The sequence below is a fragment of the Pristis pectinata genome, chromosome 15 (assembly GCF_009764475.1).
Source record: "Pristis pectinata isolate sPriPec2 chromosome 15, sPriPec2.1.pri, whole genome shotgun sequence".
NCBI classification, from domain to species: Eukaryota; Metazoa; Chordata; class Chondrichthyes; order Rhinopristiformes; family Pristidae; genus Pristis; species Pristis pectinata.
In genome coordinates, this window is record NC_067419.1 from 33728031 (window position 1) to 33747889 (window position 19859).

At 40.1% G+C, this 19859-nt stretch overlaps 1 protein-coding gene across 3 annotated transcripts in view; it reads right to left on the reverse strand.

Moving 5' to 3' along the window:
- Positions 1-403: 403 nt before the first annotated feature.
- Positions 404-19859, reverse strand: part of slc6a15 (solute carrier family 6 member 15) — a 30940-nt gene continuing 11484 nt past the window's right edge. For all 3 annotated transcript variants that reach the window (XM_052030542.1, XM_052030543.1, XM_052030544.1), the window contains 8 exons: positions 18540-18721; positions 10580-10690; positions 7641-7882; positions 7351-7543; positions 6603-6795; positions 5349-5508; positions 3861-4023; positions 404-2693 (listed from right to left, as the gene is read on the reverse strand). In XM_052030542.1, coding sequence (XP_051886502.1) covers positions 2325-2693; positions 3861-4023; positions 5349-5508; positions 6603-6795; positions 7351-7543; positions 7641-7882; positions 10580-10690; positions 18540-18721 — 1613 coding nt within the window. In that variant the 3' untranslated portion in view covers positions 404-2324. The remainder of the gene's footprint in view (positions 2694-3860; positions 4024-5348; positions 5509-6602; positions 6796-7350; positions 7544-7640; positions 7883-10579; positions 10691-18539; positions 18722-19859) is intronic.

The following is a 19859-nucleotide window of genomic DNA, read 5'->3' on the forward strand; positions in this document are numbered from 1 at the left end:
AGCTGACCAGGCTTTGAATGTAAATAGTGTTAAAAAATGCAAATTTTCCAGTGAATAGTCAAATGATTCTGTACCAAAAGTTCCTGGTTAAAAACCCAAGCACTCATTTCTAAAAATGTGAATAAATAAAAAAAATTCCTGTGCAAAAATCCCTACATCTAAATACTTCTGTAGAAATTCTGGCAAAAGCCCAAGTACTCCAGTGCAAATTCCAACTACTCCAGTGTATATCCAAATTCTCCTGGACAAATATCCCAGACAAAAAAGCTCTTGTGGGAATAAAAAATGAAAACAAGATTTTTTCTGGTATTCCTTTGTTGAAGCGAATATGTTTTGTGTGAGTTTGAATTAAAAGCCCTTTTGAAAAGAATACATAAGAATAAAAATCACAAATGTAGTCCTGTGGTTTATCATTAAGTGTTTAATTTCCTGTGGAGTATAACAAAAGGGCTGTAGATCTCCAGACAAAATCCAGAAACTAAATGTTCCTCTATAGGAAGAGTACAGTGATACCTTTACCATAAGGAAAGCAATTTAGCAAAGGTAACAAAATTAACAAAGAATTTCATCAAAGGCTTTATCAATGCTGAAAAAAAAGCTTTTTTTTTACATATGTACATTTTACAATATGCAATATAAATATACAGCCTGTTCACTAAATATTCTAAATCACAATAAATATCTAAAATAATTAGGCAACAAATTAATCATACTGAACAGTTTGATAATAAGAGCCAGTGTGGACTCTTAAAAATAGTACTTTACCTTTTCAAATTAATAATAGCAAACACTTTACACAAAATATACAGCTGATTTTAAAATTACTGCTCCCTCCAGCTATCCAAAGCTCATGCTGGCCACTCACGCGGTGTGTCTACACAGCAGAAAAGCACAATAATTTCCATTTCACAATATGACTGCTAAAGGGTAGATGCCATTATCTCTTTAGAAAAATAAAGGAGAGAATGCTTGCTTTTCACCAGAATTAACAAACTAGCTGAAAGAAATTGTTGTACTGCAATGTAGTAGCAGTTACAATTTCAGAAAATATGATTGTCCAAGGTGAACAAAATGAGGAAAATTCCATGATATGCCCCCACCCCCCTTCCCCAGTTGACTTTGGGCCTGAAACTTGATCTGCTAGGATATTGGACTTTAAGACTCATTATAATATTTCACTAGCAAGGTGTAGTGAGGAAGCAAGCCACAGTTTATGGTAAGCAAGTCCAAATATCAGGTGCTGGATTGGGAGGGGGTCAGGTAAGATGGAATGGACTTGAGAAATTGGCCGGCAGTTGTGTGGGGTGTGGGGGTGGGTGGGTGGACATTGGAACATAAAGATCAGGAATCTGAGCCAGAGTCCTCATTGGGTTCAGAATATCCAGGAGTTCAGAGCTCAGGTGGAATGATCTTTATGCATGACCATTAGGGAGAAAAATGGGTAGGTGTTGGGTACATCTTTTGATGTCTGGTTAGAAGGAGTACTCCTGCTTCTTCTGTCTTCACATTTGGATAAGTTCAATCATCATCTTTGTTGCAGATTAATTTCTCTAAGTCCAGCCCAGAAGCTCATTGACTGACTCAGGGCAAACCAATGTCAGAAAAGTGTCTGACCCTTTGCACACATAAGTAAGAGCCACAATGGTCTCTGAAGGAAATCTCTTGGCCAATGTAGCAAGCTGTGCTCCTTCAGCCAGCAACCTGTAATCCATCATATTGGGCTTCAGTAATCTGAGTTCTAATGAAAAAAACACTTGAACTAATTCCTGGGTTGGGTGGTCAGAGAACTGGGACTACTGTGCTCTTGCCTCAGTGCCACCCCTTGACCTGTGGGTAAGACTGTGGTTGTCAGAAAAAGAGTATCCCCTCTACAACCTCAATTTTTAAAAATAAGAACACGTACTGCTGTTTCATAAACTAGTAAATAATTTGTGATTATATCAGTTTATATTCTTAATTCAGTGTTGAAATTCATTCTAAATGTCTGCATATGCCATGTAAAGTTTAGAAATGAATATCCCATACATTTGCTGATTTCTCTTACGTATTGGTAAAGAGTAATCTGTGGCTGGGAAACAAACAGGTTTTCTTCAAGAAAGATGATCACTTTTTTTCTTATAGGGATCACTGAATACAATCTTATAGAAATAGAAACTCACAGCTACTGGCAGACACAGTATTTCAGTATCACTAATATGGAAAAATATAGTCTATCTACAGGATATACATGGTACATATGCCACATTAGTACTCTGCGTGCTTCTGAGTGGCAATTTCGCTGGATGTAGCAACATACACATAGCCAGGCAAAGCTCAATCAGAAGCTACAAGTCTGATTCAGGCATGTCAGCCATTAAGTACCCGATGCCATAGCGGCCATTTGGAGCTGTGTCTGCTTCTGGAGTGGGGGATCCATTTTGCTTACGATAAATACTGTTGCCGACCACTGGAGAGGGCATCTCACTTGGGGTTTTGCTGTGCAGGAGACTGGCATCATCTTCCTCCAGGTTGGAGTTCTCCTTCAGAATCCGTCCTTTTTTGTAGGAGACCGAGGCCAGAGAGTTGGAGCCATCATCAATGAGATTAAAATAACGGGTGATGAAGACTATAGGGACAGGGAGAACTGCCACTAGGATGAGGCAGATGCAGACGGTCAAACCCCATACTGGGAAACTCAGAAACTTTTCACCAGCCTGTGAAAATCGATAGAACAATTCAAGTCAATCTAAAGTTTGCTTCCATTATACTTCAGGCAATACAGAGATGTTTTAAAGTTAGGAGGATCCAGGTATTAAAATTGGCCAGCATCAATGGATCACAGAGAATGGGCAACAATTTATATTTCAATGGGAACAAAATTAGGCACAGTGTGAAATGAGCCTGCTTCATGATCCTGTTCTCTCCCCTTAATATTTTACAGGTTTCAATCCTAACTTACAGTTTAAACATCACGCCTTCTACAACTTTTCTGCTCAAGCAACCTCAGTACAATCTAAGCAATGATAAAAACAAATGTGATTGTTCCTACCAGCTTCAGTCAAAAGATACTGGGACATTGGTGTTGCCGGATGAAATTAAGATTTGGAAGTTGAGATGGTGGAAGTGAGTGTGGGGTGGCACAAAGTGGGGACAACAGATTACAGTACTGCTGCAGTACTCCCAAACTAAATTCACTGCACTCTATCTGCCATACCCTGTCTTAAAAGTGTCAGAGTTAGTTATTTGACTAGACTTTTAAACAGGTTCATTTGTCAGTCATGAATTTCTTAATTAATACTTCCCAAAAAATCTAAAATTGGCTGAGTATGACATTCACTCTCAAAGAACTTGTTGAACGATTTCTTCTTCAGAAAAATATGGCATATCATCCTTGATTGGAGTATGGTTTAAAATGGTGTGTGCTGACAAGTTTTACAGTAGAACTGGTTTTTGGATTGCAGTTTTGTGCCTGATTTCAAGCAGGTTAAGAAACTCCAATGTGAAAATGACTGGCATCTCAATACCCACTCAATATTTCTATATCGGTTACAAACCAGGCTACCATCTCTTTCTTCCAGTTAACATAACCTTATAATGTTGTGGTTAATGTCAATGCTCCTTCAGCATTACATGTACTAAGTTCAAAGCTAGGTTTCCTTCCTGCATTGATTGTTTCTGAAGTGCTGGGAGAGAGAATGATCAGTAATATTGGAGTAGAGACTTACTGCCCTTGGAATTCCCTGCTATAAGTGATAAAAAATTATAATACAGACACATATATGCACAAGAACAAACTCACACAGGCATGCATGCACACCTTGAATTCATTGGCAGTATCACAGAGCAACAGGATGTTATCATTTGATTTAAATAACACTCACCAATTCACTAATCCAGGCATAGTAACCTGGTGGACTTAAGCACATCTGGACAATGCTTGCTATGAGCAGAGCAATCAGAATTAGTGGAGAGATGTACTTCCATGTGTAATAATAATATCGGAATGGAGCGAACCCCAGCATATCCTTTAAGTCCTCCATGAACCTATGAAAGTGAAACACAGTTATACACTATATTGTGCCAGTTTGCCTTTTAATTGTGTCAATTTGTTTTTGCATATAGATTTGGAACATGATTCTTCACTGGATGAGCCTGTCATTTTTGGAGTTGGCTTTGCCTTTAAATTGGCCTGTTGAGATGAAGCTCTCTGACTTCAGAAAAGTTAGATACAATTTGAGTGTGAATCACTTTGGGGAGTTTATGCACAACTCTTAACAGAGGTCTTGAAATTGCAATTGTCGGTGAGAAGACAAATCCATTTCCAAAGAATGGGAGAGTAGAGAGAGCAACAACTAAATCAGAAGTAGATTCCATCAGGTTACTCCTGTGGTATTGCACTGAACTTGAATTAAGAAGATTAAGAGGGTTTGTGTGCACATGTCAGATTAGCTCAGATTACCAGGCTAGAACTTGCAGCCAGCAGTAAAACAGCTGTTGACCTACTGCCCAAAGCCATCCTGATCCAAAAAAGGGCAAGCCCTTGCTTTAACACAATGCCACCAATTGGGTATGCCAGAGCAAACCCCACCCAAGAAATATTTGGGAAAGCTTTGGCAGCTGGCTAAACCATAGCCCCAGATTTAGCTGGCTGTCACACCTGTCAAAGGGTCATGCAACTGTTTGAATCTCTTTAACATTAACAAGGATTCAAAAAGTTTGAATATATTTTAAAATATGCAAGCTAACTTTCATACAATTAAAATATTTGTATGAATTAAGTGAAATTAATTAAATGTAAATTATCTAATACTTACCAAAGTTTCTCAAAGCTATTCTTCTTCATTGAAATGGATGAGCTCACTGTTCCTGTGCCATCTAATCTGGCACAGATTCAGTGAGCAGATTTCTCAGCGTAACTGCAAGTATTGTAGTACATCTGGGGTCCACCTCTGATCTCAATGTGGAGTCCAACATCGCGAACCATTGGAAAAACCCAACGTCCAGCAAGTCAGGGACTTCTGCATTTGCACTGGTGTCACCAACTTCCTGACACTTACCAGGGGAAATACCAGCAGCTCAGTGTGAAACTGTTTGCATTTCCCAACAAGTTCTGGCCCATCCACTGAGAGTAACTGTTTCCGATTCTCAGTGAGGCCACTCAATAGAGCAATATAAAGTTACAGAGACCTACTGTGGTTACAAAGGACAACTTGTGCCCCTGCTGCTGAAAAGGGACTGTACAATGAAGATAGAATGTAAATTAAGAAGAAGGCATAATGTGAAGAATTAGTATATTTTCAGTCATTCGTTTCCTTTGTTATACACTTTACCAAATGAAGTAAATTTATCATAGGGCTGTGGATACGTACTTGTCTGTGCCATAAACCCAAGCAACAGCAACATTCTCCAGGATAACCACAATCAGTAGGGGCAAGGTAGCTGAGTAATCATCAAACATGGTAACAAAGTAGTTTCCAGAGCGCTGTACAAAGAGGAGGCCAATACTGAAAGCCACGAGACAACAGCCAACTAAAGCAAAGAAAAATATATATTATGGACCTGACAGATGGCCAAAGTACATTGCAAATCAGCTACAAATAAGCTGACTGTAATCCTGTAATTGCTAGCAGAGTAAGCATGAAAAGGAGGCAGAATTTAAAAATCGTAAGCCTTTTCCGCACAGTGTTTGCAGAATAAAGGCACCAGTGTTTCTTGTCCAAAACCTTTCATGGCTCTACATTGAAAATAAAATTTATACATTGTCCTCTGTGAGAGTTTCAATGCTTATTTCATTCACGTACGGAGATGGGGACAGAGAGCTCATTTGTTGGCCGATTTTGAATTTGAAGAACTGCCCTCAAGTCAAAGCTAAACAATGGAATGCTGAAGCTTTAATATAATTCCCATGGAAGATAGAACCACTGGATCAACAAAGGTATACTGCGTGAGCAAACTTTCAGCTAACTCAGCTGTGACTCTGACCAAACAATAAGACTTTTTATAACAACAAGAGGGAAAGATCCTGTTGGATTTACCATAATTTTCGAAGGTGTTGTTAACAATCAACAGACAGCATGCGTAGCTGAATGAGGGAATGGTACTTGAGAGTTTCTGTCGGGGCACTGATGAGTCCTGTCGAGCTCCATCTCAGATTCTGAAAACACTGAGCCATGGGCCATGAATAAAACATAAGGAACTGTATTAAGCACATTGTGCAAACTGGATGCTGGAGTCTGCTTTAGGTGCAGTCTGGAGTCTGTACTAAGATGGGAGGTATTGGCAAGATCCATTCGCATCATGTTTAGTTCGGGTAATCCCATGTAGACTAGTCTTCCCAATCATCAGAGCAATGGACCAGTATCTTAATTTTCTACGTAAATATGACAGTACTTGACATCATTGTACTTCATTTAATTATACTTACAGTCACATAGAAATCTGAATATGCAGCGATATATCCAATAAGAAAGCCTTCTTAAATCCTATTCAATTCCTAGTTCACCATATTCCTAGTCACATTCAATTTTATCCAAGCTGAATTTTCTTGATGCATGCAATTTTTTATCAAAGACTAAAGCTTTGGAACAAGACTGGAAGTGTCACCTCATGACCTTGCTACTTACTGGTCAAAATTTCTTTGCGCACTTTGAATGTATCCACGAGTGGTGTGAGTATTCCTTCAATGGTACCAAACATGCTGCCCAAGCCTAGATTTACCAACATAAGGAAGAACAACACTGACCAAAAAGGGGATGCTGGGAAGTGAGTCATGGCCTCAGTGAAGGCAATAAAGGCTAAACCAGTTCCTTGTACAGCCTGTAAAACACATAGCAGTTAAAAGATAAGAACATTAAGAGGAAGACAGTACAGTCAGATGTTGCACTTGCATCCTAAAGCATTACAGTGGAAGAGCTGCTTTATGCATATTATTCTTTCAGGGTATCATAGATAGAGGGTTAAATTTGATGTTTTGCTACCCACTAGCCGTTGGTAGTTCCAGAGATTATAATCCTGCAGTCTGAATGTCCTCTCAAGACACAGACAAATTGCTGCTCAGGCACCTGAATAGTCAAGAGTTGAACAGGTTCAAAGCAGTTCAGTCATCTCCACCTTTGTCATTTGCTTTGTATGTATGAAATGTTGATTGTATGAGATTTTGGACAGATGATATATTCTCATTAATATCCCATCATTATGCTATCAATACTTTTTGTCCATCCGAATCTGGTGTAAAATTTCACTGATATCAAATTGAGTGGTTGAAGACCCTATCTCAAATTCATCTCTCTGCCCAGATAAAGTGATGGTTTCCCCTCAAAAGCTGGAACAGTTCCAGCACTCTATCCTTGCTCTGTTTTATTATAAACTGACCTGGTTAAGTTCATCCTCCAGTTGACACGAATCCAAGCCTAACTTCAGAAACTCTTCTTCTTTCACTTCCTTTATAATGCTGTACATCTGGTGGTAATCGGTCGCTGAAACATCTGACAGATTAACATGGTGAGGGATGAGATCATGACTGACAACTCCTGCTTGTAGCATTTCCAGGATCTTGTCTGCATTTCTGCAATGTAACCAACCGAGCCAAATCAGTAGGAGTAAGAACACTCAAACCTGGGCAAAACATGATCATTGATATCCGATAGCAAGCCAGCACCCACCTAGCAATACATTTTTCGTTTATCATATTTGCTTTGAAGCCCAAGACAGCAAACACCACAAGTGTTGCTAAGATAGATGTGAAGAAATTGATCAAGGATACAAGGACTGCATCAAAATGGCAGTTGTTGTTTCGTTTGTTGTAGCTGGAGAAAGCAATCACACCACCGAATCCCAGGCCGAGAGCAAAGAACACTTGGGTTGCAGCTCCTCTCCAGACCTGAGGGTCCAACATGATCTCCAGCTGTGGGGTTTGAAAATAGCGTGAGAGTTTAAGTTCAGTCATCGCTGCAAAGGAACTCAATAAAATGGCCTGAATCTGAATCAATAACATTGAAGATAAAAAGCAAACATTAAATAAAAGCAATGTGGAAATATTTGTAAAATAAGCAGTGGATCTCTCCTGATATTAGCAAGTACGGATGTGTTGGATGGAGCTTCCTCGCCTTTCAGATTGGAAAATGGCTATTGCTACTGGACACTCCGGAGATTTAAATGTAGTTGCTGATTCTCCCTCAAGTTTGTCCACATTGTCTCCTTCCACTGACTAAACTTAGTAGTTTCCCACAAAAGAAATAATGGGGATTATTTCTGTGAGTTCATTGCAGATTTTTTCATGCTACAGGAGCTATATTTATGTTATTGTGCATCAGCTCTGTGACCTCTGTAAAAGTAGGAAGGGATATTGTAGAGAAAGGAAAATGGTTCTCCTTTAAATCCAGAGTGGGAGGGAAATGTACCCAACATAGCTCTCATCCTGATGGCCACCTTTGTGTGGAGCTGCATCAAACTGTGCATAGAGCTGGAGTACACAAACACAAAGTGTCACTATGTGCTGAAGTTCTACCTGTCCTTGGTGTTGCAAAGGCTTAGCCTGGTCTCACTGCCATACAACATACAATGTTCCATTCAGTTGGACCTTGCTGCACCACCTGCCCTTCACAAAAATGTTACTGCACAAGAACACCTTTGATCACAGGACCATCAGGCAGTGGTCAACATGTCTGCAGGTCCAGTGGAAAAGGGGCACAATGGATCCTGTGGGACGGTTTCCTGATCAAACTGCCAAAGCCAATTTTGCAGAATATCTCATCACTGGAACTCACAAATTGACCTCATTGGCAATGAGAGTGGCCCTCCCCATCAGCTCCTTCCTGCACAGTCAGAATCTCACTCCTAATGCACACTGCCCTCCATATGACTGCAGTGCGGATGAGACAACAGTCCACCTCCTTTTGCCAAAAGGGTCTGGAAAGAGGTGCAGTGGTCTTTGTTGAGGTTCGCCCAGGGCAGCTGTGGGCTGTTCTCAGGGACACAAATTTGTTGGTCTTCAAGTGCAAGGAGTTATCCAACAGCTTCATTCCACAGAACACGAATATGTACTGAGGGATACAGGGAAGCTCAGTATGACCACCGCAAGGGCTTCAAAGGAAGGACCACAGTCTAGGGTCTTGTCACCACTGGACACTGAAGTGCTGGGCTCAATGTAACAGCATCTCAAATGCTCCATTGGTGCAATGTTTGAGGAAGAAACATTTGTGGCATTAATACATTGTTAAGGAATGCTTGGTAAAATTAATTTAGATAAAGTCCTGATTACATTTAATGTACATAATAAAGTATACTTTTAGGAAAGAAAACATTTGGGGAATTGTACACAACTGAGTCTAACCAGTGAGTGTTCTCCAAGCTCCAGAACACTCTTCAGAAAGGTGTGTTCCATGCACTCATGGGGAATGTCTACCATTGAAAACCGTTCTCTGAATCTCTGTATATTAGATGTAGTAGTGTTTGTTTATTTGTTACATAAGAAGGGATCAGACTACTTATAACCATAAATATTGGAATGATGGTGGCTGTGATTTCCAGCTTTGCTTGTACAAATGTTTCTATGATTTTTATAAAATGAAATATTTAATCTTGTAAAAATTGATTTAGTTACAATCGCTAGGCATTATTCTTAAAAATGCAGACAGTCTGAATTTTCGAAACAGACTGTCTTTAACCACAGTATTTTTAATCATAATGGGCTTATGACAGATTTGGTACATGCGCATAATTAGTGTACAATGGATAATTGCCATTTAGAATTACGTTTTAGATAATTTACAGAATAGAAGTAGGGCTTTTGGATCCGCTGATGTAGTGTTTATGCCCTGCATAAATCTCCGCCCAACATCTAAATCGATCAACATTCCCTTCTATTCCTTTCTCCCTTGTGTATTTATCCAGCTTTTCCTTCTACACACTTCAATTATTCCTTGTGGTAACAAGTTCCACAGTCTAACCACTGACTGGGTAAAGCTATTTCTCTTAAATTCCCCCCAGAACATATTAGTAGCTAATAGTTCCATACTTTTAATTGTGAAACCATTTATGCCTCTCCCTTACACTACTATGACCTGTGTAATATTGCCTCTTCTACTGAGCTAGGTTTTTAAGCCTCTCAAGCATATGAACCAGCATCTATTATGTATATATGCACTTATCTGTACATATCTACATAATATTACATATATTTCTATTGAGAGATACATAAAACATAGAGGATATACTTTTCCAAGCAATGTGAGGCTTGTTTGCGATTTTCTGCTTGTAGTAGAATAACAGTTTGAAGGGGGAAGTTTTTATCTAAAATTGACTTCATAGTGTGATCTTCCTAGAATTACAGCAGTAAATGGATTAGCTTGTCAGTGATTACCACACCCAAACCACTAGGTGGTGGGCAATAGAACAATTGGAAGTGTTTAACTGAAAGCCTACCACTAGGTGGTATCAGCAACCATAATGCAGACTGTCGAGAGCACATTACAGAAAATACAAAGTGGTCTAAAAACTGGCAAAGCTTTTCAGCTTATTTTAATTCTACTTAACATGCGCTTTAAAAACTGTGCCTCCCCATGCAGGTTGCATGGTAACAGTAAGATGCATCAGAACATACCTTAGGAGTAAACATGTAACGGATGCCATCAAAAGAACCCTTCAGAAGAAGACCACGAACCAGAAAGCAGATAAGTACAACGTAGGGAAATAGAGAGCTAAAATACATCACCTGGAAGAAAATGTGTGAAGAGATGTTATTACAGCAAAGAATAAAGACATGTGAAGATCAATGGTTTGATAAGTATATCTGCCTGACTTTGCTACACACAGCAATACAGATCAAACCTGCTGGTATTGTGTAGTGGGGCACAGACTTTAATACAGCTGAACAGTAAAAAAAACAGGTATTTGAAGTGATGGCTTCAGATCTAGTGCAACAACCAAGATATATTCAAGAATTGATGCAGTGAAAGTTCAGATCATAAGGGCAAGGCAAATGTAGGGGAGAAAAAGAAAAGCAAAAACCTACAGATGTTGGAAATCTGAAATCAAAACAGAAAATGCTGGAGGAACTCAGAAGGTCAGACAGCATCTGTGGAGTGAGTAACAGGGTCAATGTTTCAGGTCAATGATTCTTCATTGGCAGAGTCAGGAGAGACATGCCTTGACTGTAAACAGAAGATAAAGAGAAAGAAACAGACCACAATTATTTGTTCTCATAATCTAAACCCAAATATTACTATTGAACTTCTTTAAGAACAAATAACCAAAAATATCTCCTTGGCCACAGAACATTTGAACCAGTTCAATGTATGTTAAATCAACCTACTTCAGTAATCTTGCTAAATGGAAAAGTTTGAATAGTTGGCATGGCATCAGTTCACTGACTATGAAACATGTTAAAAAGGAGCTATGTTCTTTTTCCAATGTATACTGATATTTTGAATAAATTTAATAGTGTTGGAATAATAATGTGAGTGTTGCACTGTGAGTTTCAATCCCAAACTAAAAGAGGAGTCACTTTGAGTAGTAACAGGAGCAATCGCACCACTTAAATGGCCCACCTCAAATCCAAGTCTGAAGAAGTACTGGGAGTTCTTGTGCTGTTTGGTCCAATAACTCTATCAATATCATCAAAACTGAATAAACTGCTCACTCATCTCATTGATGAGTGAACCATTGCATGGCTTTTGCAAAACAGAATTTGCCATTCTCTGATGCTATCAAAGAAATTTACCCTCTCTGTCAGAGATGTAATAGAGAAGCAGCCAAGCATGTAATCGTCCTGCAATTTGATTCCATTGACTTCAGTGTAACCAAATTTTAAGAGTGAGCTACAACATATAACAATTACTAGATTGCAAATATAGCACCGAGATTTTATTTTAGCCCTAAATAAATGCAAACATACTTTTCTAAAGTCTTAAACAGTACAATCATGAATTGTACTGTTTCAAACATAGCATCTGCAGATGCAGATAATGCTCAACAAAATGCATAGTGAAACCATCAATATCAGTTAGAATGAAGACAAAAATGGAGGAAAGTGAATACATTTCCCAAAATTTAGCAATGTCTATATACTGCAAATGAAGAAAAGCAATTTGAACGTAAATAACACGACTTGAATGTAATCTTTCTTCAGCTGTCAGGTTGACATATACCAAATAGATGACTGGTGCTATTGAGGAGATATCCTGTCCTGCAAAGATTCTATCAGAAAATAGAGCATAAATGGAGACCTATTTGTCTCACAATTTTAGTGTATGGAATTCTGATTGTTATCTTAATTTTATTCTGACCAGTCACTTCTAAACTCAAAGATAAACTGCCAATATCAATTATTGGTATTGGTACTGATTTATTATTGTCACTTGTACCGAGGTACAGTGAAAAAACTTGTCTTGCATACCAATTGTACAGGTCAATTCATTACACAGTGCACTTTGCTGTATCAGTTAGAGTATAAACTTAACTTTATGTGAGATGGCACATTTTGCCAGCTGCAGTGAGCTGGGGCAGTGTTTAATGGTAGCCTAGTTGGCTGAAGTCTTCTACTGTCCATCCCCATGTGGCCTTCCCCCCACCCCACTTGTCTACTTATTCATCCCCCTTCCCCTCCTGTGCCATAACTGCCTCTCGGGGCTCAGCCCATGTCATTACAATGTGTATAATGTGGAAGATCACAAGAAGATCCTGGGACCCAAAGTGCTTTAAACTTCCAGACTCCTCTGGGGCTGTTTCTTAAGCAGGTTACTGGCCCACTTTATCAGGCTGCAGGTGGCAGCTCAGCCTTTTTGTAGGCATGGTGTCTTTTTGTGTTGGGCTACGGTCATGAGCCAGGTGGGAAGAAGAAGGCCCAAGTCACCCTCCAGTTTGACCTGGTGGCTCGGTTATGGAAAGAACTGCAAAGTGGTGTAGAATAAGTGCGTCATTGTGAGTTGCAAGGAATGATCACACACCAGCTGTACATTTAGAAAATGAAGGTCTTGCCACTGCAGTACACCTCACAGCTCACATGAATACCCTCAAATTTAAACAAGTGTAGTCAATGGCAAGCTGCACCATTGGGCAATCTGTAGTTGCAGTGAATTTAAGTGCATGCAAAGCCTGCAGCTCTCTGCACTGGGAGAGTGAGATCAATTCTGCTCTCTCATAGCAGAGAGTATCAACAACTTCCCTTTTCCAATAATTGTGCTGCCAAGTGTGAAACAGTACAGATATCCCTGACTCCGGAAAGTGCAAGAAGGCTTAAAGTTGATGGCCACCATGGCCTTAAAACCATGAGCATTGTGGCTTTGAGCCTGTTCCACAACAGTGATTCTGGCTGCAACTCCAGGCATATTGCTGTTCAGGCCTCTTCACTGGAGCTGAGGCATTTCTCCTTACTGAGGTGCACATAGAGATATTGTCCCCTGAATATCCTGGGTGGACAGTACCTCCTTGCTGAAGGCCTTCTTCCCCTACTGCCTCCCAGCTCTGGATTGCTCCTCATAACCCCTCCTCAGCTGCCCTATCATGCTATACCCTTAAGACAGTGGTAAGCAAAACATCCATGACTGGAAGCAAGAGTGTTTCACTGAAGTGAAGGCATATACTCCCGCTGCACCACTCCCTGTGGATTATACAAATTCTAGCAAGATCTGGAAACACAAAACAGTAGCTCACTCTAATAGTGCATCAAAGAATGTGCACCTAACCTTCAACTGATCAATGATTGCTTTAGATGGATGAGGGTCCTTTCTGCTCCCAAACACTGATCTTCTGTACACATGGTGTTAACTACAATGCTGAAGTCCAATTTGACAACATTGGCATTAAACTAGGATTGCACACTACTTGACATTATGATCTGGCTAATCTGTGCGCATCTGGTTTGTAACAGTGTCACACATGCTAGCTTCCTAAAATGCCAAATGACATGATTTACATATTAAAAGAGTATGGATGGAACATGGCAGACAGGAGCACCCAAACAATAGGTGATAGGCAGCAGAATTTTGCAGCTACTGATGCATAGCAGATGTTAATGTTGAGAGATGTTCATAATGAAATACACCTTTGATTTCTGTTGATATTATGAGTAATTGTGTAGAAATCACTCTGCAGTACTCAAATAAACTTTCAGCCAAAAGTTAATGAAAGCAGGAACCAAAGGACATGTTCAGAGCACACATGAAAGGAAATTCCAGAAACTATAAGAGTTAATGCACAAGTGTAAAGATGCGCAATATTGAAAAGTTTATTCAAAATTCCCTCTTGATCTATCTATGGAAGGAGAGCGGTCACTGATGTGTTTGGGGGTAGCTTGGGGGCAAGGCAGGGGACAGAACAAATCATGAAACAAAATAATTATCTTTAGAAATTATTAATTAAGTGCCCACTTAATTATCCAACTCCTCTGTGTAGATAAACTCATGTTGTAGGATTAAATGAGCATCATTGGTGTGGTTCATGTACACTGGCCAGATGGCACATCATTAAAATTCTGAGTTCTGAGCAGCCAGTGATCACACAACTATGCCTTTGAGCCAACCTCATTTACATCTAGCCTGCTTCACTGTGGGTGCTTTCACAGATGGATGGCTGAGGAACTTTCTTGCTACTAATGGCAACAAATGGCTACAATCAGGATTTGTGCTTCCAACGGGTAAAAAGCTGGCAGTATTAGGACCTAACTCCTGAGAACAGAAGAATGGGAACTACAATGTGAATAAATATTTTGCCTTTGCCTAAAGATTCTGTTGTTATCCCAGTTAACATGGGCATAAAATGTGTTAATATCTTTTTTTTAATAAAATTCCTCATTTTAACAAAAGTTTAAGCTGTTTTAAATAAGCAGATGAATGATTTCCCACCCCCTCCTTAAAATGACAGGCAAAGAACTCAACACAAATATGTGTTCTTTATTGATACTGGGAAACATGATTTTGATACCATAGATTTTAAAGATACATAGCAAAAATAATGTTGGTTTTCCCAAAAAAGCAGCTTTCTCAAGGCAGCAAACAGTCTGCCAATGTCGCCGCTAAAGATCTAGATAGTGAATATGTACATTTCCGCAAGATTGGCCAAGAAAGCTCACCAGTGCCTCTACTTCCTCAGGAGGCTAAAGAAATTTGGTTTGTCCCCTTTGACTCTCACCAATTTTTACTGATGCACCATAGAAAGCATCCTCTCTGGATGTATCACGGCTTGGTATGGCAACTGCTCTGCCCAGGACCACAAGAAACTGCAGAGAATTGTGGACAGCCCAGCGCATCACGGACACCATCCTCCTCTCCTTGGACTCTGTCTTTATCTCTCGTTGTTTTGGTGAAGCAGCCAGCATAATCAAAGACCCCACCCACCTGGGACATTTTCTCTTCTCTCCTCTTCCATCGGGTAGAAGATATAGGAGCCTGAGGGCATGTACCACAAGACTTAAGGACAGCTTCTATCCCACTGTGATAAGACTATTGAACAGTTCCCTTATACAATGAGATGGATTATGACCTCACCATCTACCTTGTTGTGACCTTGCACCTTATTGCACTGCACTTTCTCTGTAGCTGTGACACTTTACTCTGTACTGTTATTGTTTTTACCTGTACTATATTAATGCACTCTGTACTAACTCAGTGTAACTGCACTGTGTAATGAATTGACCTGTACGATCAGTTTGCAAGACAAGCTTTTCACTGTAGCTCGGTACAAGTGACAATAATAAACCAGTACCAATACCAATACCAATCTATCATTACCAATCTTAGAATTGTCTGCTAAGCTCAAAATTTGTTTCTTTATTATTCCTGGCAGTATACCTTTTCGAATTATACTGGAAAATCCCTGCACAGACCACATGCTTATTCTGGTATATTTCTGTTGGTAGTCATCCATCAAGTTGCACGAGGCTGCCCTTCCTAATTTCACATTTTCTAGCCAATCACATTTATGAAAAGAAAAACTATTTGAAACATTAGTTATCCTTCCATATCCTTGTGCTTAAAACAAATGGGAAACCAAATATCCATCATGAAAACTAGCTTCCCCTCCATTGACTCTGTCTACACTTCTCACTGCCTCAGAAGAGCATGAATTGAAATTTCTTTCAGGTCGATGGGGTTGTTAAGAAGGCATATGGAGTGTTGGCCTTCATTAATCGGGGTACTGAGTTCAAGAGCCGCGAGGTCATGTTGCAGCTCTATAGAACTCTGGTTAGACCACACCTGGAGTACTGTGTTCAGTTCTGGTTGCCTCATTAAGGAAGGATGTGGAAGCTTTAGAGTGGGTGCAGAGGAGACTTACCAGGACGTTGCCTGGATTGGAGAGCATCTCTTATGAGGATAGGTTGAGTGAGTTAGGGCTTTTCTTTCTGGAGAGAAGGAGAATGAGAGGTGACTTGATAGAGGTGTACAAGATGATAAGAGGCACAGATCGAGTGGACAGTCAGAGACATTTTCCCAGGGCAACAATGGCTAACACGGGAGGACACAATTTTAAGGTAATTTTAAGTACAAGGGAGATGTCTAGGGTAAGTTTTTTACACAGAGTGGTGGGTACGTAGATCACACTGCCTGCAGAGGTTGTGGGGGCAGATACATTAGGGACATTTAGGAGACTCTTAGATAGACACATGAATGATAGAGAAATGGGGAGCTATGTGGGAGGGAAGGGTTAGATAGATCTTAGAGCAGGATAAAATGTTGGCACAACATTATGGGCCGAAGGGCCTGTACTGTGCTGTAGTGTTCAATGTTCTATGTTTTCCTGACCAGAGCTAAGTATCCCTTGAACTGGTGCTCTGATGGCATCCTCCTGACTTGTATTCCCAATGGTCTGTGGATAATTTGTGTAACATTGCAATGCTGTTTGACATAAAACTGGCACTGAGTTGTACTCCCTTGAATGCTTTAATTACTCTCCTGGCTGATGCCATTAAGAGTTTACAGCTGCAAATGGGAGGGCATGGAGTCTGAAACTGCCTCGCATTCCTGGGGGACCAGAATGTGGGCGAGATAGATACTGTTGGCATCAGGAGGCACAAAGATGCTCCAACTTAAGTGGGCAAGAGAAGACAATAGCATCTGTGGAAGATGGATAGAGAAAAAATAGTTCAAGATGAGAGAACTCTCTTGTGGAGGAACTGAAGGAGAAAAATATTGCTGGTCTACACAGAGAAGTTTATGCCTGAAAGCATGTACCACCAGGCTCAAGGACAGCTTCTATCCCACCGTTATAAGACTATTGAATGGTCCCCGGTACGATAAGATGAACCCTTGACTTCACAATCTACTTCGTTTTGGCCTTGCACCTTACTGTCTCTCTGCAATGCACTTTCTCTGGAGCTGTAGTACTTTATTCTGCATTCTGTTATTGTTTTCCCTTGTACTACCTCAATGAACTGATGTGATGAAATGATCTGCATGGATGGCATGCAAAACAGTTTTTCACTGTACCTCAGTACATGTGACAATAATAAGCCAATTTACCAGTTTAAAAAACTCAGTACAGGCACTAATTTGTTAAAGTCTGAAACAATAAGTCAGAGGTCAAATTTGCATGTGACTTTTATCCTTGTTCTCAGTCTGATAGATACGTGTACTACAAAGCAGGTAGTAGCATAAAAATTGAGATGTAACATGAGCCCAAACATTATGCTGCTCAAAATGCTACACTGTTTTAGACTCACATGATTTTGTTCACCTTCAAATCAAGAACATGCCAGAAACTCATCAGAGCATGGATATATGAAAATGGTGCATGAATAGTAAATTTTGTTTGCATGGAAACATAGTGAGCTAGCTCAAAGGCTTCACTAGGTTTGCCTAAGTCTAGAGTACTTCAGCTGAAAATTGAAGTGGAAGCTTTGGATAGATATTTGCCTAGAAATTCGCTTTAAGTCAGGGAGACAGACTGTGGATACTGGAATCTGGAGCAACAAAACATCTGTGCCCTGATGCAAGGGATCAACTCAAAACGTCAACAAATCTTTTCCTCCCACAGACACTACTCGACCCTCTGAGTTCCTTCAGCAGATGTTGCTTCATTTTCAGTCAATTTTGCTACATGAATGATAGAGTATTGTTAGTGCAACAAACCCTGCCTCTGAAATTAACTCCATTGACTTTATGAAATGAATTTCAGAAGCATAGTAGAAGACATTAATGCTACTTTATGTGTATATGGCAACAGTGGATAAATTTCTAGGTGGTGACATGCAGTTTAAGAAACAGTGAAGACAAATGGGGACACTTAACCAGGTTGACAATCAGTGTGAATACATTTGACTTCAGCGCTGAAATTGTGCACTATTGCCTTTTAAGGGCTGGATCCTCCCAATTTCAGAAATATTGTATTTATAGAACAAAGAGCATGATGTGTGTAATACTTTGACTTGACCATCTGTTGAATGAGCACTCGCACTGTATAGAGGACTCAAGTTCTTCACTTCTGCCTGATAATTAATACACATTATCATTCATATTTAAAAATGTGTTTGGAAAAGAAATATTTGGCTAATTGGAAAACAGCCAATATTAAAGATGACAATCTTAATAAAATGATTAAAGTTATGTGAAGATAACAAAACCACTAACCTTTCCAGAAGATTGAATGCCTTTGATCATGGCAAGACACACCATAAACCAGGCTATGAATAGGCAGATACTCATCTTCCAGTTCAGACCCCCACTCTCTGAAATGGTGTTAGATATATCCAGTGCTTCTCTGTACCAAAAATAGGTTGTGGCTGAGCTCTTTTCACATTCGGGAACAACAACTAAAACAAAGATAAGGACATCACATTATTTCTATCACTTAACACAACATAAGAGTCATATGAATCAAAAGAAAACAGCAGACGCTGGAAATCTACAGCAGAAGCAGAAAGTGCTGGAAATACTCAGGAGGTCAGACCGCATCTGTGGAAAGAGAAACAGAGTCAATGTTTCAGGTCAGAGACCATTTGTCAGAACTGAAAAGGAGACAAAATAAACTTGAAAAGCTGCAGGGAAGGTAGGGGAGGGTTTATGTCTCTAACAGGGAAAAACCAGGGTGACCATGGGGATAAGCTGTAAACAAGGTGATCTAGTCAATGGGTGAATGGGAGCAGCTTGAGAGTGAGAACATAGACAGAAGAACCTAGACAAAGGAATGTGGGAGTTGTAAAATGCAGAGCAGGAGGACAAGCCCAGCAGGTCAGGCTTGGCATGTCCTCGACTCCCAGAAAAGGGGAAAAAATGGGAAAAGAAAGCAAGCTGAGCTGACAGCATAGGTGGATGACTGTGACAGTACAAGAGGCCACAGACCGATAGTTCAGAGTGGGATGAGGAATTAAAATGGCAGACAGGAAGCTCAGGTTGCCCCTGTGCACCAAACATGGATGTTCCGCAAAGCAATCACCCAATCTGTGTTTGGTTTCTCCAATGTAGAGACCACATTGTTAACACTGAATGTAGCACACTAGATTGGAAGAAGTGCAAATGAATCTCTGCTTCACCTGGAAAGACTGTTTGGATCCCTGGATGGTGGAAAGGGAAGAGGTAAAAGGACAAGGGTCCCACTCTTACTCTGATCTATCAGTCTGTGGTCTCTTCGACCATCCACAAGCTTGAGGAACAGAACCCAACCTTCCATCTGGGCACATTGCAGCCTTCTGGACTCAATACTCCAGGTAACTTGATTTCTTGGTCTGCATCAGTCATCCATTGGTAATATTAGCTCAGCTTGCTTTATTTTTCTTCCTTCCCCTCTCTGGGAATGGAGGACATGCGCAGGCAGACCTGCTGAGCATGTCCTCTTATTCTGTATTTAACAACTCCCGGGTTCTTTTGTCTAAGTTCCCATTCACTCACTGACCATATGAACTTGATTACAGCTTATCCCTCCTGGTTTTAACCTATCAGAGATGTTCCTCT